General features: G+C 40.9%; 1 protein-coding gene across 2 annotated transcripts in view; it reads left to right on the top strand.

The window, feature by feature from the left end:
- ptch1 (patched 1) overlaps positions 1-23,135 on the top strand; it is a 74,954-nt gene that overhangs the window by 23,299 nt on the left and 28,520 nt on the right. For both annotated transcript variants that reach the window (XM_015034479.1, XM_015034480.1), the window contains exons 3-14: positions 8,691-8,880; positions 9,042-9,111; positions 9,203-9,294; positions 10,352-10,550; positions 10,978-11,099; positions 13,268-13,415; positions 14,863-14,994; positions 15,103-15,258; positions 15,872-15,970; positions 16,943-17,068; positions 20,980-21,098; positions 21,644-22,283. In XM_015034479.1, coding sequence (XP_014889965.1) covers positions 8,691-8,880; positions 9,042-9,111; positions 9,203-9,294; positions 10,352-10,550; positions 10,978-11,099; positions 13,268-13,415; positions 14,863-14,994; positions 15,103-15,258; positions 15,872-15,970; positions 16,943-17,068; positions 20,980-21,098; positions 21,644-22,283 — 2,093 coding nt within the window. The remainder of the gene's footprint in view (positions 1-8,690; positions 8,881-9,041; positions 9,112-9,202; positions 9,295-10,351; positions 10,551-10,977; positions 11,100-13,267; positions 13,416-14,862; positions 14,995-15,102; positions 15,259-15,871; positions 15,971-16,942; positions 17,069-20,979; positions 21,099-21,643; positions 22,284-23,135) is intronic.

The raw sequence follows: 23,135 nt of genomic DNA, 5'->3' as shown, positions 1-23,135 counted from the left end.
TTTTTTTTGTTGGGGGGGGGGGGGGGGGATTTAGGGGGTTGGTAGAGGAGATTGGGGATTTCAATGAAGGCAACAACGTGGAAGAATCTGCCCATTGAGAACTGTGTGAATGTACACCTCGGGCCCAGGGGAAGCTGCATTGGGAGCCAGCCGACTGCTAAATACACCCATTTTAGGAGTTGCAAGGGCCGGACAGGTGATTAGCATAATCGGGGGCGAGGGTATCCATAGATATGGTAATGCTGCATTTAGGGGGGTGCAGCGGTTGGCAGCTGGAGTGTCACATTTGTGTCGGGCTGTTTTGGGCACATCTCAGCTTTCTACTCTGCTCTTTTCTTATTTTTTCTGTCGTTCTTTTCTGTCATTCTCTCACTTTTTCGATCATTTCACAGAACCCTCTTTCTAACTTACTTATGTGGAAACCTACTCCTGTCTAAATGCTAACAGGGGAGAGTACAGGGAGAGCACAAGGGGAAAGAGCGTGAGAGGGAGAGGGGGGGGGCTTGTCATGGGTCAGATAGGGTCTCTGCTCTCAGTAAGGCCTTTCATCACATATTTGTGGCTGTGTGCACACCTGCATTCACAACTACCATGTATGCTGCTTCTAAGAAACTACTACAACTGTTGTTGCTCTTGTGCTTTATTCTTCTAGTGAGAGTGCAAGTTGGAATTGGTCGCTTCTATTGGTTTGCTTGTGTTGAGTTAAGAAGTGCCGACATTCATGGTAAAAATGATTTTAAAAAGAGGTGATGGATGGATGAATGGATAGACGGATGGTAGGGCTGCGCAGTATTAGAAAATCTTGCAATGGCAATAACACTGGTAAATATTGTGATGATGATATGAGTTGTAATATGTTCCTGTTTTCTTCTTCTCTGTGTCCAATTTAATCACCTGGTGTCCTGAAACTTTGTTCAACTGTTTAAATATTACATTAGCTTGAAAAATTCATGTTCATAACACTTTGGTTATATTGGCCAACAATGATGGCACTCCAAACAATCCTTTGGAATATGAAAACTGATATTGCGATGATGATATTTTGTACAGGCTTAATGGATGGAAGGAACGAAGGAAGGAGATAGAAAGAAGGAATGCAGGAAGGAAGAAAGAATGGATGGATGCAAGAGTGATGAAGTTTTCTTGACTTCTGACTCAACTTTAAAGATCTAACTGTTAAGGAGAAAGCTAACTAAGAATTTTGAGAGAGTGGAGTTGGTGCAGATCAGGCTAAAAAGTTCTCTGCTTCTGCTCACTAATCTATTTCTTAGTGCATGACTATTTATACTGGCTTGCTTAACAAAGTCGGGATTAACCAAGTTTGTGGTCTTTACAGAGACCATTTTCTATCTTATTTCTTCTTGTCACAGCCGTGTCACTTGAGTCACAGCATAACAGCATAACAGAGAAAAAGACTTATGGGTATGTTGCTTTGCTCAGTGACATTAAATAAGTGTGATCAGTTTATTTGTAAAGTGGATGTAAGCTTACTATTGAAGAATTTTACAAATTCAGTCATGCTGATGCTCGGGGTGATGGTCACAGGAGGACTCATTGTTGAAAACTTGAACACTGTGGGTTCAATCATTTTGTTTGCGATGACAAAAATGATTGAACTTGTTTGTTTTTTTTGAGTTGTTTGAAATTAGTAAAAGAAAAGCGACTTTGTGCCTTATTGTGCTGTTTTCTTTGTTGACATCACTGTCATACAGTTTAAACTGTATCTACCAAAGATTTGGTTCACATAACCTGCCTGCAACGATAATCTTCATCTTTTCTGCAGTTGGAATTTAGATTTACATATACCCACTCTTAAGAGATTAAATCACTCTCTTTGTCTTCAGTGTAGAAACCATGGATTAAAGTAGTTTTTTTTTTTTTCGTTATTTTTACCTTGGTTGAAAAGTGTTTTTTGTTCATCCTTTGAACGGTAGCTGTTGCTTTGGGTATAGGAGATTTCTTTGCTGTTTGCAGGAAGGTGACCCGGTTTTGGGGACGGGGGGGTCGGTACGTTCCCCACACCACAGGGGGTTCTTGCTGAGATGGGGCCTAATCCAGCTAATCCATTCTCTGCATACATGCACACGTGTGCACACACACTTACTGAGGTGTGCTTGGCCACATGCATGTACACTGAATACACTCATACATCTTGGATGCTCTAATGTCAGTTGAACATCTGCTTAACGCAGATAAGATTTTTTTTTAACCATTTTACCTTTTCTCTGTCATATCTAATATTTCTCCAACGTGTACATCACACGCATTAGTTGAAGGACGTGGCTGCTGTTGTTTTCCTTGAAAGTGTGAGCTACTTCCGTTTTCTGCATGAGAGATGTCTGTGGGATGGGGCTCTGGTGCTGTGTGTCCTGCATGGAAAAAAGAGAAAGTTGGCAAGGAGAAAAGGGGGCTGGGCTGGCTTTGACAGAGGGGCCGGGCTGATTGCCATCATGATCTGGCCAATCACAGGGTAGAGCTGAATAAAGCAAAGAGAGAGAAAATGAGAGTAGGAATGGGAGGAGGGAGTCCAGAACTGAAAGGACGAAGGGGGTGATGTCAGTTCCTTAGAAACCTACGTCCTCTCCTTTCATAGCCCACTGCCCCCCACTCCAACACTTGGAGAATAGGGGAGCCCAGGGGTTAATGTTATGCAACATGTTCAATACCCACACTGAAGGCTCTGCCACAGGGGCATGCACAAGCCTCTTCTCTTCTCTCAGTAATTTTCTCAGTGATGTAGAGAGTTTTGAGTGGAATCTTGTTGTGTTGACAAATTGGTCATTCCAAACTTATATGTTGATTAATATATTGTTTTAGCATTGGTCAAAAACCAAACGGTACAGCTCTATCACATGCTTCTTCAACCCTTATTAGTATTTGTGGCGTAAGTGTATGTGAAATCTGGAATGGGCAAAGTTTCCGAGTTACTCTTCAAGTTTGCACTGTGTACAAAGTTTGACAAAAGATGATCTAAAGTGTACAAAAATGTATGTTCCCGTTATCAAGTAAAAACAAATCCTTGTTACAACTGAAGAATCAGCATACAGTACATCAAAAGGGACAAACCCAGTTTTTTCCCTAATGACGGGGTTTGATGCAATGTCCAACTTCAGTCACTAGGTGGTGTTTCAGTCCACATAAGTCTTTGTACTTGATCCTTCATCTTTGCCCGTTTAAAACAAATGAATATAAAATGCTTACATTTGAGGATGTTTACCATGGATTGCATTAACTGTCTTTTTCTGAGAGATCAAGTCCAGGAGTGAAATACAAACACATTTCTTCTAGCAAAAATCTAGATTCTTACAAATTTTCTTATCTTTTGATATTCCCAACATGTTTATTGAACATCATGACTAACTGGAATATCCTAACGTACAATGGGGGAGTTGAAGTCAACACAACAATGACTGATCCAGTTTAGGAGATTGTCATGAATCCATATTGACAATAATCTGTAAGGGGCAACAAAGGATTGGGAAAACAAAGTGATATGTTAGAAATCAAAGACACTCTGCAGCAGAGTCTGCTAGTGAATACTTACAATAATAACTTCTGCACTGAAGATAGTTGCTGTTAGTTCAATCTGAATAAATATAAACGTTTTAGTTGCAACCATGATTACTGACTGAAGCTGGTTAACAGTTCTTAGTGTGTCTCTTGGAAAAATTGCCTTCACTTTACCAACCACTACCAACTGGTTCAACCCAGCTCTTTTTCTTAAATCACCTAGGTGTTCTCACTATTTTTCTTCCAAAAACATGGACACATTTTTACTATAAAAACTGTATGCTGAGCTCTGATCTGGAGCATATTGGAGGTTTCTTTTAAGGCAAAATGTGCTGTTTGCTGCAGATCGCATAGCAGTCCAGAGTGTTGAAGCAGGAGTGTATTTTCATGTTAAAGAAGAAAAACACATCAGGGAAAAAAAAATAGTGCTGTTAAAGCAAGTATTTAAAAGTCAGTGACACTTTGTTTTGGTCACAGCAGCTGAACTTGGAGCTGAACACCTTCAAGTTATCAACACAAGCTGGGGTCACCCAGTTTTCCTTGGAGGAGGAATATGGGAATATGTGTCATTGAAGAAACACAGCTGTGTGTACACACACTCGTATGCACACCCCTGCACGTACGCAGCGCTGTGTGCACACACACTCACACTTTTTCCTGGTCCAGCTGGGGTGTTAATTTCACCCCACGGCTGTGTGAGTGTTGACCCCAAAACTTTGCAACCTTGTGAAGTGAGGAATTCTTGAAGCCCAAGGCTGTAATGTGCTGTTTCCTGTAGAAGAAGACTACATTCCTTTGACTTGTCCCTTCCTTTACTGCTCGCTCGCTGTAAACTCGAGGGTTTTTTTGGGTGGCTGTCCGCAACTTGGAAAGCATTCCGGCCAGACAGTGAGCTCTTTCTAAGCACAGCCCTCCCATCTTTTTCCAATTAGATCTTTCTTCATGTTCTCGCACACGGAGAGGCAGGGTGAAAATAGATGTGCTTCCTTCCTTGTATCAGTGTTATCTTTCTTCCTTCTGGCAGTGCACTTACACCGAGCCTGAGGCTAGCTTTGCGTCCGAGTGCTGAGTGCATTGGACAAGTTGACTTGTTAGTGCACTGTCAGTGCACATCGGGTCCTAATCAGTTCCATGCATGCTCCTTTGAAGGCAGTTGCTGGTGTAACATAGCTGTGTAGCTGGCCTAGTACTGGAAAGCATGTCGCTCTAGTTAGGCTCGGCCTGCTATTAATGATGAGTATTATAAACATGCTTTCAGACAGGATCAGATGGGAATGCTGTTTGGGTCCAGAAAAGAAGAAATCAAGTGTGTTTTCCTAATGCCCCAAGACATGGCCCCCTCCCTCCCGTTCCATTGGTCTGACTGGGTGGTCCGGCCCAGCAGAACAGGCCTGCTTATGTTCAACTTTAATGCCATTACAATGGAGTAAAAACATTCAATCCATGCCTACTGTTGCACGAATTGAGCCGAATTGTTAAATTGGATTAAGGCATAATAAAATGTTACAGATTTTTCACACATCCAACACTCTTACTGGGCATTTTTCATGTTTTGTGTGTTTGCGTGTGTGTGAGTGTGTTCAAGACATTGAAAGAAGACAACTATGAATTACTTGAGCTTTCACTGAGTGTTTAGTTTCTGATGATGGAAGGGGTGCAGATCTTCCTCTCATAAATCTGGCACACTGAAATTGAAGTTGTGCACAGGCACACACTCGGTATTAAAAGCGCTCCTACAGCGATTAAACCGAAATGGTTTTGGTGATTTTTATTTCATTGTTTTGTCTTTCTCCAGTTCTTGTCATCACTTTTAAAGCAAATAGCACAGTCTGTATCTTTTTGCCACTGATTATGTATGTTATAATGCTATTCACTCCTTCTTCAGTTGCATTGAAACAAGCTATTTACACTACAGAATAATTTGTTTTTACTCTCTGAAATTAAATGACTAGATTAGTGTTTTAAAGTCAGTTTCAAGTATTGTTTCTTTTTATTTTCAAATTTATAAATACAAATATTCCTAGGAATGCATTGATGTGAAAATTTGGGACAGTATCAATTTTTGATGTAAATATTGTTGTCATGGCTGATAAAAGATTTGTTAATAAGAAAAGAATTGCAAAATTCTAAATGTTGCACAGAAAAGTTATATATTATTTTTATTTTTTACTGCAGTTTGTCGTCACAATCCTTTTTAGAGGATACAGATAATAAAAGGCAGGCTATCATAAAATCACTGTAACTACACACTATATTTGTACACAGACAAAATTGGCCTGACATTGATTGTAAGGTTTAAAAAAATGTTGCTTTGGAAAGTAAAATGTATTACTACTAAATTCATGTTTCAAAATAGAAATTTGTCTTAGGACTCTGTGGCAGGGTCATTCAAACTTTTTGTCACATGAGCCAAAGCTTTCGAGCCAAAAGTACTCGCCGGACAAAAAAAAAGCTAAAATCAAGTAAATAAAGTATCCAGATTTTTTTTTTTTCTAAATTGATGTTTTTTTTATTGCAGATGCAAAACTTAAAAGTAATTTTGCATGTTTGCTGGATCAAAAGGAAGACATGTACTCTTCAGCTTCTTTTGGACCTGATTGAACAAATTTATTTGCTGTAATAAGAACAGGATTTGAGTCACTTTCTCTCAAATGCTTGCTATAATTATACAAGTTTAATAAACAATAAAAGCAGTTTTTTTTTTTTGTAAAGAGCCATGGATAAATGTGGTTCTACATTTTGTTAAAGCCAGGTTATAAAAAGAGAAATACTCTTTTTAAGATTTTCTATTGTAAGAAAATTATGTTTGTAATAATTTTACCCTAGTTAAAATTAAAAAGTCTCCATCTGCATTAACCACCTGTGCTACAGACAAAGTTTGTGTCATTCTTGAACTGCAGTTGGGGGCCAAACAAAATCAAGCGAAGGTCCACAATTGGCCCATAAGCCACACTTTGGACACCCCTGCTCTATTTCAGTTTGAACAAATTTGTAAATTTCTCAAATTTTTAGATTTGTGTGTAATTGTATGCTTTGATTAAACATTTAAGACCTTGTGCCATGATCCGTGTTTCTGTGTATTTATTTTAAGGTTTTTCTGTGTTCAGTTTCTGTCCTGAGTCTATGTTGTTTCTGCGTCTTCCCCGTTGATTGCTTCCCAGGTGTTTCTCATTCCTTAATTACCCTCCCTGTGTATTTAGTCCCACCTGTTGTCTTTGTCTGTTGTCGGATCCTTGTCGTACGTTGTGTTTACGTCATTCATCGTTGGTCTGCGTACCCTCACAGTTGAACTGTTAAGTCCTGTGTTGGTCTAGCTCTCGTTTTTAGTCTTCAGTTTTTTCAGTTGCTACCGGTATTTAGCTGTGTGCTATCTTTCTGCCGTGCCGCCTGATCTGGACTGTTTTGAGCATCTTTATTAAATTCATCATTTTCTTCTACAACCTGGGTATCTGCGTCTCTCCTCACCACCTCTCACCCACCGCACCTGACACCTTGACAGAAGAGTAGAGGGTTTTACTCCCATTTCCCCCCATTTTTGTCATAATGTTAAAAACAAACAAACAAAAACAAAAAAAAACATTATGCCAATAAGTACGACTGATTTTGAGGGGGGTGAGTCATTGCACTTCATGGAGCAAGGTTTAACAGTCTTTGAAGAGCAACCACAGGCTTCTGTATAGCTCTGTTTATGGGGAATGAATGGTTTGACATATTCTAGTCATCTATTATTTTTCTATTCAGCATCCTAAGGTTCCTGTTTTGTTTTGTCTTATATAAGTTGAACAAAATTGTGTCAAAAAAGCACAATTTTCTGTTTACTTGGTATTTGATACAGCTCATTTAATTTTTTTAAATTATTTTATTTTTATATTCATCATATTATGAAAAAATTAGCCCTTCATGTTATTGTAAGACTGCCCTCTTGCTAAAAGAGAAATATGGGGGTTTTAAGAAAATGGCCACTTATCATGGAATTATAAGTCAATCGATAAGAATCAATGAACAACTCATTAATTGATAACTTGCATCCCTACTTGGTAAAATTTGCCAGGGTATCTTGCCACACCATGAGTTGAAATTGACACTCACAGTTTTTTCCATCATTATATCGTCTAAGTTTGGTAAGCCAGCGGAAATTTTAGCCTTGATTTACTTCTTTGACGTTCACAAACCGTTCACCAGAAAAAAAGCAAGTTTTTGACGGCTAGATGAATCGACTACCAAAATCGCTGTCCTTGTGCAGTGTTCAGCATCTATCGGAAGTCATCTAAAGAAGTGGCATTGGTGAACCTGCAGCAAAGGCTTATATTGATTTAAATGTTGTTTCTGGTTTTGAGAGAACAGTGTCGGAATGCACAATGCATCACAGTTGTGTATAGGGGTTGCCCAGTCAAAGTGCCCACATTATAGTCAAAATGTTCTGCTTCATCAGTGTATTCTGGAGAATTCTGTTAACTACATTTATTTCAGCATCTGCCCAAATGTTTATATTTGTACACTCCTAACAATTACATGTCTGTAATTTATAAAATTAACCTATAACATTAAAAGGTCACTTTTTAAGTTAATCTGGACAAGAACTATGCAAAAATCCGAAATAATATTCAGTTTAATAATAAAGCAACAGACTCACAGATGCAATAAATAAAAAATGTCTCTTCTCCAGATACAAGTTTTTATATTCATCTTCAGTCAATTTGATAGATAAACTCTCACTTTTCCCAGCAATTTATAGCTTTTGTGTGCATGTTAGCGATGAGATTGGACACTTTTGTCACTCACAGAAACACATCTGCCAGCTATGCACCACCAGGGTGTGTTCCGGCACCCATTTGTTGCGACCCCGGTGGTAGGAAATTTATTTTTCAGTTCGTCCATAAAGCTACACTTGCGCTAAGCATCAGCTACTGCAGCCCACTGTGTTCAGTCTATTCGCTCCACCTGTGTAAATAGACCCGCCGTGCACTTCTAGAGACACTAGAGGCGAAACAAATGACCTCACTCCTCAATTTAAATAAGCTAATGCATATCATTAAGTTTATGTGCTTGTGAATTATAAAGGGTTTGATTAACTTAATAGATATTGCATTCAAATATAAATAAGATGTGTTCAAATATTTGCACATTGGGGTAAAAAAAAAAAAAAAGACACCTTAATGACTGAACTCTTCTTTGTCCAGTTGGTGGGCGTGTTAACCAGGAACTGAAGTACACACGACAGAAGATGGGTGAGGAGGCCATGTTTAACCCTCAGCTGATGATCCAGACACCACGGGAGGAGGGAGCCAACATACTAACGGTGGAGGCCCTTCTACAGCACCTGGAGTCTGCTCTCCGAGCCAGCAGAGTTCATGTTTACCTTTATAACAGGTAACTAATATTTTCTGTCCTCATCTCTGATGTTTGTGATAGGGCCGTAATACATTAAATCCTGTTATGTTAAATGTCCATGTCATTTTCCCTCAAAGCCTGCCCTGGTGGGAAAAAAAAAAAAAAAAACTGAATGCATATCTAATTTCTGTTTATTTCAGACAATGGACATTGGAACACTTATGCTTCAAATCAGGGGAACTAGTCACAGAAACACATTTTATGAATCAGGTGAGACAATCATTTGTTTTAACATTATCTCCCCAACTTTGATACCAACCTGTCATTTGGTGTGAATTCTTCTTTGTGTTTATCCAATCAGATTATAGAAAAGCTTCATCCCTGCCTCATCATCACCCCTTTGGACTGTTTCTGGGAAGGAGCTAAACTCCACTCTGGAATGGTCTATCTCCCGTAAGTACCACATTTCGACTTATCAAAACTGATAAAAAAGTAATTTTAGAAAATTCCAGCCTTGCACTGCAACGTATTATCTGCTCGACTATATCCTGACAAGCACACGGAGGGCCGACGGAAATCCTAATTAGGCACACATAATCGCTTTTCTCTTTATCAGGTCAGTTGGCAAACCAATCAAAACTAAGTTTGGGGACATCTCTGAGAACTGAGCTTCTCTGCACTGGTTTATAATGTTAGCTCAGCGTAAACTGCACCAGGACGCTTTCCTCTGCATCTTCTTTTTGCCTCTGGTAGAAGAGGCTACTTTAGCACACTGAGCCCATCCAAAGAGACACCATAGAAGACCAAGAGTGTGTGCATGTGTGTCCTGAACTCGTCCCCTCTGAAGGCTCTATTGTAGTGGTCTCTGGCATGCGTATCGCTGGCAATGGTTTTTCTCCAGCCCTGGGCCTCACGCCATTGTCTGGCCGTTCTGTTGCTAATAGCCTGCTGCTACAGTAATACTCAGCAGACCTTTACCTCTGCATGGGTTTGTCCACGCAGTAAGTGTGTGCCTTCGCCGGTGGTGCATCCATGTGTCTTGTACATGTGTGAAAAGCATACCGGTTTGGGTTGCCATCATCAATGGATGTGCACATCCCTCTGTGTGCATTGCCTATTTGTTTAGAATAGTAAATAAGGCTTTTTACTATGTTCTGGTTGGGAGGTTGGGAATAATAACCCAAGCCTGGTTAAGCAAGTACAATGTAGTCAGAATGAGAGATAATAAAAAAAGGGAGATTGGAATGTGTGAGGAAAGGAGAGAATGGAGAAACAAGATCTGGGATGGAGCAGGAAATTACTTGTTGCACGATGGGAAATGGTTACCTAGCACGGAAATGATTTACTGCGCTCAAAAGTTTTAACGTTGTAAAGTTTATAGTTAGTTCGCAATAAAATTCGAAAAACAAAAAAATGAAGCTATTACCCTTTCCTTTCTTAAAAAGAAATATGTTTTCTTCATACAGTGGTTGGGAGAAGAGATGCTAACATTTGCTTTTGAACTTTGCAGAGGTGAAAACCTTATGCAATGGACCAATTTTGACCCCAAGGAGTTTCTTGAAAAGTTACGAAGAGCACACTTTCCTGTGGATAGCTTTGAGGACATGTTGGAAAAGGCGGACGTCGGGCATGGCTACATGGATAGGCCCTGTCTGAACCCCGCTGACCCCGACTGCCCCGATACTGCACCCAATAAGAACTCAACTAAGGTTGGTTCATGACTACCATCAAGACGGTGGCTTGAAAATGTTATGCATGCATGTGCAACATTAGAAGTTCATCAATCAAAAACTGGTGGTAAATTGGTGGCTTGCTTTTTTCTATACGTACTTTATCCAACTACAATTGTTAAATTAGAACTGTAATTGAATTCAAAATATTAATTTAAGTAAACTAATTTAAGTGCCTTAAATTAGTTTGCTTTAAGTGCCAAACGTGCCTTACTAAAACTGGCATAAACCCTGCAAAATTATTGATGACTAGTGCATTCTGCTGGGTTATGATGAGTACACTGATTAGGAAAACAATGTATTTTTGCATTTTAGACAAATCCTGTTACTAGCTGATTCTACTATGCATCTTTAGTGCGTAGTATCGAGTTATACTTTCTTAACTTCTGCTTCTTAATCACAACAGCCATTCAACGTGGCACGGGCTTTGAGTGGTGGCTGCCACGGTCTGTCCAGGAAGTACATGCACTGGCAAGAGGAACTCATTGTAGGAGGCACCACAAAGAATGGCAGCGGACCCCTACTCAGGTAACCTACCCATGCTTACACATCCGCAGATTCATAAGAACACCACGGGGATTCTAACAAAGCTTATTTTGGAGACGCTGGATGTTTTTTGTTCTGTTACGCTTTCTGAGTGTGCATGTGCGCTGTATGCGATAAATCTTGCAGTCATTAGCAGATTCCAGTGAAATTCTAAGAGCTCCAGCTGTTGCTCCTCAGCCCTGGCTGCACTGCTTGGACTCTACCCTCCCTCTGACTCTCGTATACACAGAGAGGGGCACAGAGTGATCTATTGCTCAGCTAGTCTCTTCAAATATACAGCAATTTCATTTACACAGATTTAAGTCCAACACAAGCACCAGGTCAAAGCTTGCGGAATTGGTGATGTGCATACATCATTTACACAGTTTTATGTTCGATCCATGACTTTTGAATACCGAACGGATACAGAAATTCAAATTTTATTGAAAAAAAATAAATAAAACGGGTCTATTTTGCAATTAGAAAAATTATTACATATTTTGCTTGCACACTTTGTACTTGCTACATTAGAGCGTTTATGGCACAGTCATGTACGTAGAAAAGTACATATGCACGTTCACACACATCCTGCTCGGAGAGTACAGTTGGCTGCATTCTTTGTTTTTTTGCGGTTGTGTTTTCCTGGCAAAGTTGGGTCATTACAGTGCTGGTGTGTTCCTGCACTGTGTGTGTGCACGTGCATGTGTGTGTGTTAGTGTGTTGCTGCTGCTGTTGCTGCTGGCACTCGGTTTCTACATCTTGTTTACTAACTGCCACCATTACCGTGATTATCACCGTGCCACAAAGATCACATTCATAAAGAGAATGACAGGCTAATGTCTGCTGTTTGTTTCATTGCTTTTTGATGATGCGAAAATACACAGACTGACTTGAGCGCTGTTCACAAGTTGCTCTCTAGTCGAGTCTCATTTGTTAATAACTAATCACTTGCACTACATTATTGGCTTGCAAATGTGCTCATTAAGGCTGTGCAGTATTCATTATACTTGGTATTATGGCTCTTCTAATCAGGTTCCTTGTGGAGGCATTTCTGAGGGAGGCTGCAGTAGTGCTGTGCACAAGTAGAGTCATCCCTGATTATAGCAGCAATTTGTTCATTTCGTGGCTTTAAGAAGGAGAACCTTGTAAAGGGAAAATAGGGCCAACAGTGGAAGGAGTGTGTCTTCTAATTGGTAGACAGACCAGGCAAGACGGTTAACCCGCTTTGCCTACTGGGTGTGGTCAGAGGGCCAGGTGGCACTGGTGCATGGTAGCCTCCCCTCTGAGGGGAGCTGTGGCTACAATTGAGTAACTTGCCACCATCCAGCAAGTCAGTCGGTGAATTACTGAATTTAATTTAAGCGCTTTGTCGACCTACAGCCTTGATAAAATGCTATACTATAGTATAATCCATTTTTACCATTTGGAATATTTTTGAGAATCTGGAAATAAAAATCTCTAAAATGATGAAGGATCTAAGAAATACATCTGCTCCTAGTGGCATTTTTCAGCTGAATGGTTTTCAGGATTCACCCTTCTAACTGCACTATTTTTCTTAGTGGTTAAAAAAGGTGTATTAAAACAGGGTTTCTTTTAAAGTCTATAATGGCTGGAAAAATTGTCTAAATAGTCCCATCTAAAACTTGTATCTATCATCCATCCACTCACTTGTACGTCTGTCCATTAGTTCTTCCATCTACCCATCCATAAATTTCTCTGTTCTGCCATCTGTCCGTTCTTCCATCCATCAATCCACCTGTTGTATTTTTGAATCAAAGAAGAATTAAAAAAATTTAAGGGAGTTCTGTATCTTGTTTTAGAACTCCTCCATTAGAACTGAAACCCACGTTGTATGTGTATTTTCTAGTGGATGTACTGCTGGAAGCAGCTTGCTTTTTTTTTTCTAGTCGGTGGGTTTGATGCTTCTGAATAAGTGATATTTTGAAGCCTACATGCACTGCTTGTCAAAGGTTGTTCAAAATACAACATCTCCTCTCCCTGTCTGGTGATTGATGCTCATTAGTTGATTAAATCAAACCCAAAAACAGAGTGTGCCCAGAGTGCTTTCTTTTTACATCTTTAATATGAGGAAGTTTTCTTAGCCTTGCACCTGTAACTCTGTTCCCTGTCCTTGATCCTTTCAATATTCTTCTTCCCTGTGTGCTCTCCAGTGCTCAGGCTTTACAGACCATGTTCCAGTTGATGACCCCCAAGCAGATGTTTGAGCACTTTCGGGACTGGGATGAGGTTTCCCACATCAACTGGAATGAAGAAAAGGCCGCAGCTATCCTGGAAGCCTGGCAGAGGAAATACTCTGAGGTGAGGGCTAAAGGCTCAGAAATGGGGGGAGGAAAAAGGAAAAGAGAAAAGAAATCTTCCCTAAATCCTCTACAACCACACAGTAAATCACAGGCCGGATACAGGTGTACACGGAACGGCCTCGTCTAAAGCCCAGGCCCCTGATAGATAGTCAAACCTCTGTTGGTGTGTGGTAGAAGGGATGAAGCTTCTCGCTGCTCATTGGAGAGGAGCGATGGAGCAAAAGAACATGCGTGTCTGGAATACATTAAGAGAGTGCTGGATATCTCTCTTTTCTTCAGCTTAACTCTCACACAAACACACGCACACACTTGCAACAATCCAGAGCTCACACACAATCACTTTCCCAGCTGTGGCCCCATTGGTGGCTCATGTGTGACATCATCTGGTCTTTGTTTTGGGAGGCCCAGCTCTCTGTTCCACATGACCCTATACATGTGTGTGGTATTGATCTTTTAGCTAGGAAATAATTGACTGTAAAATTAATCGTCGAGCAAGACAAAAGACGCCAGATATTTTCAGTGTGTGTTTTCGGTGTGTGAATTTTTTAGGCGTGTCTGCAAAAATATGCGTGCATTTTGGCATTTGCAAGTTCACATGTGGGTGATCTAGTGTGTGTTACCTAATGTGTTTCAGCCAGCATTGCTCCCCACTGAGCTGTAACTAGAATTTGAGGTTGAAGCTATTTGTCTGTCTGTGATAGTAAAACACAGAGCGAAGGGATCGTGGTGCTGTCTGCACAGACTCCTGCAGCGCCTCGCAAAAGTATTTAAAAATGTTGAACTTTTAAACATTTACTATGGTACAACCGCAGACCTCAAAGTATTTTATTAGAATTTAGTGTGAAAGATAAAAGATAAAGTGCCGCGTTATCATAAAGAAAACGTAAAAGGGTGAACGGCTTTTCTTTTTTTCTTTTGGTTTTATTGAGACGTTACTTTTTAGAGCTACTTTAACTACAAATTCAGTCTTTTGGGCGTGTGTCTACCAGCTTGGCACATCTTGAGTCAACATTTTTTCCCCCCATTTTTCTTTGCAAAGTAGCACGATTTAAGTCAAATTGAATGGAGAGCATCTGTTAACTAGGGCTGCACAATATATTGCAAGTTTTTTGTTATTGCTATATCCCTGCACCGAATATTCATATTGCCAAGAACTGCTTGGACTACGCTAAGTATTAGCTAAATATTAAATACACTGAGTTTATGCCAGTAATACATGTGGCCATACTTGTTTAATGTAGCATAAAATGGTATAGTTGTCTTCCAAACATTATGTCTTGCATTCAGGCCAAAAATTTCAACTCGAGCAACCAAAGGCCTTTTTTCCACATTTGCTGCATTGCATTTTCATGGAAAACTGCCTGTTTAGTTTTATTGCCTGAGCTCTTTTATGTCTGCATTAATTCCTGCCTGAATCACTCTCTCTTTCATCTATTTCTCTTCAGGCAGTTCTGCATAGTGTGGCAACAAATTCTTCCCAAAAGGTCTTGTCCTTTACCACCACCACTCTGGAGGATATTCTCAAGTCTTTTTCTGATATCAGTGTTATCCGGGTGGCCAGTGGATACCTGCTGATGGTGAGGGCCCGTTCATAACTAAAAGCAAATCCTTTGCTAAAATGAATCTCACAGATATAAAATAAAAGCACGGAGAATGTGACTAATTGTTTTCCCGTCTGTGCTCAGCTGGCCTATGCGTGTTTGACCATGCTGCGGTGGGACTGTGCTAAGTCCCAGGGTGCCGTGGGGCTGGCTGGAGTCCTTCTGGTGACGCTGTCTGTGGCGGCTGGGCTGGGCCTCTGTTCTCTCCTGGGAATCTCCTTCAATGCTGCCACCACGCAGGTACCTCACGCACATGACGGCGGGCAGCTTCCTCTCATCCATCAGTTAGTTGGGTCAAGGTTTTATTAAAGGGGAAAAAACAGAAAGAGGACCTGGCTCCATCCTTGTTACCATGGAAGAACAACGGAAAACCTGCAAGCCTGCAAACACCAATAAACTGATCTTCCAAATGCACAAGCAGACAGTCAGTTATTACTTATACAGGGTCTTAAAATCAGCAAAGTCAATGGCCATCACTAATTCCTGATCTCAGTCCCATTAAACTGTGGGCACACCTGAAAAGGTGTGTGTGAGCAAGGTGCCCTACATACACAAAAAATAAACTAATAAAGCAATAAGTAAAGCTTGTGAAATGATGCCAAAAAATGATTGCTGATTGCGGGATGAACTCCTACATATGTCGCCATCATTGTCCCGAGCAATCGTATTCTGACAGCTTTTTCAAGTAGCTGAATAAATGTTTAGTACATTTAGTATTTCTAACAGCTAAAATAAAATCCGATTTAAATCTCAAGTCTTTGAGGACTGACTAACTCAATATCATCACCTGCCTTGTTGCATAAAAGCTGAAAAAGATGCTCAGCAGTTCATATTTGTTGGTTGCCGTTTGCAGGTTCTTCCCTTCCTGGCTCTCGGAGTTGGAGTGGATGATGTCTTCCTCCTCGCTCATGCCTTCAGTGAGACCGGACAGAACAAGAGGATACCCTTTGAGGTGAGGCAAACATCCACAGTCATGCTGGCCCAGCTCCTTTCATGTCTTATCTCCACTGCGGAGGAATGTGTGAAAGCCTGTCTGTGCCTGTGAAGTAACATCGCACAGCTCATGTGCCACACACTTAGCCCGCTTATCTAAGCAATGCTCCGTATTAGAAGTATGATTTTTCTCACTGCTTGCCAAGCAGTCTCTACTCTCTTTTTTTGTGTGTGTCTGTGTTCCTTTGCCACAATTTAAGCTCTTGTGTTATCATTTTAGCGCAGGCATACACAAATTGTGTGTTTTTCTTTCCATACGAAAAGTATTTTGTATGCTTATAGCGATTTCAAGCGCATATTGTAACACGCAGCGTATATATCTCTCCATCTTCACATGGGACGTAATTGTTTGGATTTTGAACAGTTCATCTCCAGACATGTATTTGCTTGTTTTTGTTTTCCACTGCTTTCCTCCCCTTCCAGCTCTCCACTCTCTCCTTCCCCCCCTCTAGCTTCCTTTGTGTGACTGAGATGAAAACTAAACAGAGCTGAACTTGATCTCTGCTGTCTGACACACATAAACACGCACACACACGCACACATACACACACAAGGACGGACACGCCTGGAGATGCTCCGTGTGTGGTCCTGCACGTCCCCATATCATCACGCAGTTACAGAAAAAAAAAACAAAAAAAAAAAAAACACACTCTGTTTGAATGTGTATTACTCTTTGTTTTGTGTGTGTTTTCTGCGAGAAGTGAACATTTCTGGTTTTCCTTTTGCACCTTAAAGTGAGGCAGACAGGCCCGGGAGAGTTTTCCAAGCACTTCAAGGCTTCAAAAAGCTTCGCAATCACTGTCAGTCATGCTGGTTTTGAAATAATTGTTCTTAATCCGCTGCATTACACATCTGCTTCTGGCTGAGAGCTGATCAGATGTTTAATAGCTTCCCCCCCCCCGTTTGCTTTGCTCTTTCTGTCTCCGTTCAGGACCGCACTGGGGAGTGTCTGAAGAGGACTGGGGCCAGCGTGGCTCTCACCTCCATCAGCAACGTCACGGCCTTCTTCATGGCAGCCCTCATCCCCATCCCAGCACTTCGAGCTTTTTCTTTGCAGGTATGCTCAAAGCCTCAAGTGTGAAAATCTGTGTGTGAGATCTCTGCAACCAAAATTCACGCTACAGTAGTCATTGCCTCCAGATTGTCGCTTTATTGATTTCATTCATCAAACTGAAAGCAGTTATGTATTTTCCACTTAAGTCCACCCGCTCTTCTCCCTCCTTCCTTCGAGGCTGTCAAGCGGTGGTCCCGGTCTCTGTCCAGATTGCGGCCGAGGTCCGTGTAACTGAATCTGATTGCATGTGCGAATGGGTGTTCTTGGATCGCCTCGCGTTGGTTTTCTGTGTGCGAGAGCTGAGCAGAGGCTCGTACTGTCTGTGTGGGAGGTTTGAAAAGCAACAGACTGTCTGGTGTACGTGTGTGTGTGCGCGTATAAGTGTGTGTGTGTGTGTTCCCACACTAACACTGGGAGAACTAGAGGGGAGCTCTGACTTCTCTAACATCTGTCAGTAATTATAGACGTCACCAGAGCGGTGTCTGACAAAATGCCTCCAATAATCACAGACTTGTGAATGCTCCCAGTCATGGTTATACAAAGGGAAAAAGAGATGAAACTATTGATGATTGCTTTTTGAAAGGTATAATCTTCCCAGTAGTAGAGTGAGAGTAATTGAAACATGTTTTAAAAACACGTAGCAGCTTGCTGTTTGGTCAGTAGTATAATACTGACTATGAGCCAGTAGTGTCAATGCGATAGGTCTATTATGAATTGTTAATTTGCAAAAACTAGGACATTTATTAACTTTTGGCATAAGAATATTGTACTTTTTTCATTGTTGTTTCAACTAAATCTGCTTGCACAAAATCGTCCTATTGGACATTGTGGCAATATTTCTGATCAAGGTGAAAAATCGCAGTGTGCTATGTAGTTGCAGTCACAATAACTTTGTTTTGCAAAATGAGTAAGAAAAATAGCTCCACCATTTTCAAATAATTTTTAATCAAAGGATTTTGGCAGAATAAAGAAACGTACACATGACAAAGAGTTTCTAACCTGAAGAAATATGTGCCTGTACACAACATCTGTCTCATGACGCTAAAGTTGCCTTCTGTTCTGCCTGTTGTTGCAGAAACAGGCAGAACTAAGTCAATGAAATAGTGCAAGTTTACTGCAAAGTGGTCAGATTTCCTATTACCTGCTGAAAGCTTTGCTCTTTTGCAGCCTGAATGAAGTGCAGACGTATTGTAATAAATAACAAATAGTTTCTAAGATCCTAGACTTCTCTCAAAGCACCTTGTCAGCCTGTACAAATTTACCAAAAAACAAGATGTTGGTTTTGGGGTGAGACCTTCTAAGGAGAACCATAACCTGCTCGGGATGTCTGGGTTTTCAGAGGGGTTTGGCTTTATTGTTAAATTTAATTTAGGCAGAGCTTTCATTCAAAACAAAAAAATGGAAATGTGCAGTTGGAAATCCTTTAAAAACTTTGTAGAAATCCAACAAGGTTCATTTTTGTTTTGTTTGTTTTACATAGAAAAAAAAACAACAAAAAAAAAACATTTATGTCCTTTGACTACAATCTAACATTCAAACTAAAATTCTTTTTGAGACAGGGGGAGGAAAAAAATACATATGTGCTCAATTATTCCCAGTTACGTAAGTGACAGATTTTACTGCTGAAGTTGACCAAAGTGATCGTCTTTCTCAGCTCTCCTCCTCTCAGGCTCAATCTCCGTTTCTCACACACGTATACACTCAGCCGAGTGAGGTAAGATGTCGCCACGTTGAGTACGATATTAGCATGTGTGGATAGATGGCTTTAGTACAGCAAGTCTGTCAAACATGATCCATTTACCCCGTGGGTCTAATCCGTGCCGCCTCATTTTGTACGCTTATGTGCCACACACACATTCGCATGCCATGCATACTTTATACTTGTGGTTTTGCGTATAGTAGAGGACAGACTTCGTGGAAAGAAAATGAAAGTTCTTGCTTTTTCCTGGCAAAGATGTGTTTTTTTCTTTACCCGTGCCTCTTTATCAGCATTAAATGCTTCCTGTGGTTGATTGATTTATCACCTATCCTCTCCTTACTTCACTTCCTCCCTTCAGGATTGATTAAAATCCACAACAAAAGCTATGACATGGTTTCACTCCCATTGACCCAGCAAGAAAGTGTGTTTTAATGTGTGTGTCTGGTTGGTGTTAAGGTGTGGTTTAAGGGGGAGGCTGTACAGTTTCGCTGCTCAAGATATGTGTGTGTTTATGTGCATTTTTGTGTGAGCGTTGTCTGTGCAGCCGCAGTGCCTGCTCATCACCTCAGAGCCTGCGGGCCTCTGGCTTCTTGGGTGGTCTGGCACACACATGCGATTGTGTGCGTTTGTGCGCATGTGTTTGTGCGTGTGTGTAGTGGTCTGGCAACTACGCAATATCCAGATTGTGTTCTGGGCAGGGACCCAACCCCCAGCCTCTGCTCCAGTGCACCACCTTCAAATACTTAACCACAACATTGTACTGGCTTCTTTTACACATACACACATGCCTTGCCTTTTTTCCCCCTTTTTTTGTTTCTCCCCGCACAGTCTCTGTTTAAGTCTTGAAAGAGACTAAAAATGTGTTGAAAGGCAGTTTTTTCCTTTTACGTTTGCACATTTTATTTTTATCTGTTTGAGAGTCACGCCGGTCTTCTTTTTTCTTTCCTGGCCATTCATCTTCATAGTTGTTTTTACAGTTTTGGACTTCATGTCATGGGTTGTAAAAGTTAGATTCTTTGGAATAAATACTTTGTGTTTTGCTAAAGTATTTGCATCCCTTTTTCACACTTTATCTTGTTAAAGCCACAGATCTCTATGTGCTTCACAAAATTTTTACATCATAGACCAACACAAAGTTTGCCATAATTGTCAAGAAGAAAGAATATAAATAAAACTCAAATTTTTAAGCACTCCAGAACTTTGACATGGCTATTTTAACATGAATAAACTTTATTCTATACAATTCGAGTGTAGCTCTGGTTGCATATTTAGCATTGTCTTGCTGAAAGGTGATCCTTGGTTGCAGTATCAAATCTCTTTCAGCCTCTAACAAGTTTTCTTACAATGTTTCCCTGCATGTAACTCTCACTGTCATTTCATGAACTCAAACTTGGATATGTATTTACTACATCGTTGCAAAGATAAAATAAAAACCATATGTGTTTGTCGATTTCTATTATTGTTCTTTGAACATAAACGCATATTTATGGTATTTAGAAAATCATGTTTCATGTTTGAGGAGTCCTTTAATCTTTGGTTATGCTATAAAATGCCACTATGTGTCTGGAAAAAGCCCAACATTGCTCCGTTAATCGTAGTCAATTAAATAATTAATCAATTGTATAATTAATGTATAAAATTGTATGTTCCCAGCTCTCTATAAAAGCTTTTAATAGCTTCTTCGGACATCTGATTCGCTCAATGCTACCTTTCAGTTATGATTTGGGTTAAGTGTGGTAAGACCATGTGTTTGGAAGTTGATTATGGAACTTGTTAAATTGAGTGAATAAACTGAGGTTGCAAGGTTTTTTGCGTGTTGAATAAAAGGTTACCTGACAAAAAGATAACTGTTAAATGCTCATGTGGCAAAACGGTACAAGATTTAACCTCTGAACTTACAAGGATACAGTGATAGAGGCAGACTGAATGGTTAGCAGTAGATTAGAAAGTATCAACTTCATTCTTGAAACTCTTGAGAACTGACTTTGAAATCCACTTGTGAGCATCTCCGATTCTTAAGGGGCTTCTGAATGCATTTGATCCCCCTTTATTTTTATTTAGCAGTTCTAGAGTAAATAAGCGCAAATACAAATGTTTAAAGGTTTAAAGAAATCGAATACTTTTTCAAACCTATGTATTTTTGCAATTGATTGTGTATCTCTGTTACTCTACCAGCTCTTCGGGAATAAAATTGCCCCCTCTCGGTGTCTTGCAGGCCGCGGTTGTAGTGGTGTTTAACTTCGCCATGGTGCTGCTCATCTTTCCCGCCATCCTCAGCATGGATCTCTACAGACGAGAAGAAAGGCGCTTTGACATCTTCTGCTGCTTCTACAGGTGAGATCAGTTCTTTCGATTCTGAGTGATTGCTTTCCAGTTATTTCCCTTCATGATTTTTTTTTTCTTTTCTCCGTACTTTTATCTTCTTAGAAATAGCTTCAGGACAACATTATCTCCCAGTTATCCATTACAATAATCCGTCTGAATCAGAACCTAATTAGAGCTAAAGTTGTCTGTGTCTGTCTGGCTGCTCGGTTGTTTCGCTGTGTGTTTATCTGTCACTGTCTTTATTAGACTCTACCGGTCTTCCTGCCAGCCTGGGCATGCTTGTTGGCGCTGCCTTAGTGCAGATGTGTACTTGTGCTATTAAATTCCATTGTTACCGCTATATTTCATGCTGTTGGCAGAGGAAGACCCAAAATGCCAAAAGGCTGAACAATATTTCAAACAGATGTAACGCTGTGCTCTATTTTACAAAACTGAAGGTTCCTGCAGTGTGTTTCATTTAGCCATGAAGTTTTTTTTAATATATATATATTTTTTTATCTCACAGCTGTTCATGGCTTAATTTTTTTTTCCTGCTTCTCTGTATGCCTCCGCAGCCCATGTGCCAATCGAGTGATTCAAATCGAGCCTCAGGCGTACTTGGACGGAGCAGACGCGGGACACTACAGCCCTCCGCCTTCGTATCGCACGTCTCCTCCTTCCTATCACACGCCTCCACCAAGCTACAGCAGCCACAGCTTCGCCCAGCAAACCCAGATCACCATGCAGTCCACGGTGCAGCTCAGGACGGAGTACGACCCCCGCACGCAGGCCTTCTACACCACGGCCGAGCCCCGGTCACAGATCTCGGTGCAGCCGATCAACCCGGTTCAGACGAGGGGCAACCACAGCGGCGACTACTACAACAACAACAACAACAACGTCAGCAGAAGCAGCATGAACAGCCGAGGCAGCAACCTCGGTGGGAGCAGAGGTAATGGGGGCTCCTCAGGCTCTGCCGCCTTCGCTCATCACTGCCCGGCGCCCACATCCGGCGCCTGCACCGTTCCTCAGGGTGACTCAGCCTCTACGACCAGCCAGAGCCCAGAGAACAACAGCTCCACGCGGGACCTGCTGTCTCAGAGCGGAGAGGCCTCAATGGGTCTGCGCTGCCTCGAGCCCTCCTGCTCCCGCTGGACCTTGGCCTCTTTTGCTGAGAAGCACTATGCGCCGTTCCTTCTGCGACCCACCACCAAGGTCAGCTTAACTCCTTAATACATATGTTTTTTTTTTTTGTTTTTTTTGAAAATGAAAATACAGAGAGTATTAATGTGTCTGTGTGGGGCAGTGGTGTGTGTGTGTGTGTTTTTTTCTTTTTTCACTGAGTCACTGGGGTGCTAATTTGAATGGGAGGGTTAGTCAGAGTGAATTTGAGCAGGACGAAATCTGGGGTGGAGGTTGTGGTCGTGTCCTTTGTGAGTCATACACACTCAGCACACTCTGACCTCAGTCTGGGTGGCCACTCTTCTCAGCTGAAGTACATCTTGTGGTCTTTACTTCGCAACATGCTATGCTAACTGCAGAAGTATTCACGCACACATTGTGGAGGGATTTTATGTGATTGGTCAACAAAAAGTAACATGTCTACGTGAAGAAGAAGTATACGGATACATGATTTTCCAAATGTTTGACAAATAAAAATCCCAAAATTGTGATATGCGTTTGCATTCAGTCCGTACTGCAATTACAACTTGTTCTTTGCAAAAACAATTCAAGCTGAGCCGATGGGTCTCAGAGGTCCTGTGAACACTGGCTTTCACTTCTTGGCACAGATTTTCAATTAGCTTTTAGGCTAGAGTTTGTTTGGGTCTTTTTTTTTTTTTACTCTGAAAAGCTTCCCCGAGGATGATGCTGCCACCACCATGTTCACAGTTGGGATGTTGTATTCAGGATGTTGTTCAGTATTAGTTTTCTGCCACATATGTATGTAGACCAATAGAACCTTCCACATTCAAGTTTTTTTTTTTTTTTTTTTTTTTTTTTAAAAATTACCCCGCTTTGCTGGTCTTTTGGGTAGTATATCTGTAAAATCTTGTGAAGGATGGGGCT

This window comes from Poecilia latipinna, unplaced genomic scaffold (genome assembly GCF_001443285.1).
Source record: "Poecilia latipinna isolate Pla-1442-1.1 unplaced genomic scaffold, P_latipinna-1.0 Scaffold300, whole genome shotgun sequence".
NCBI lineage: Eukaryota > Metazoa > Chordata > Actinopteri > Cyprinodontiformes > Poeciliidae > Poecilia > Poecilia latipinna.
The sequence above is the reverse complement of the archived record's forward strand: the minus strand, read 5'-3'. Positions and strand labels throughout refer to the sequence as shown.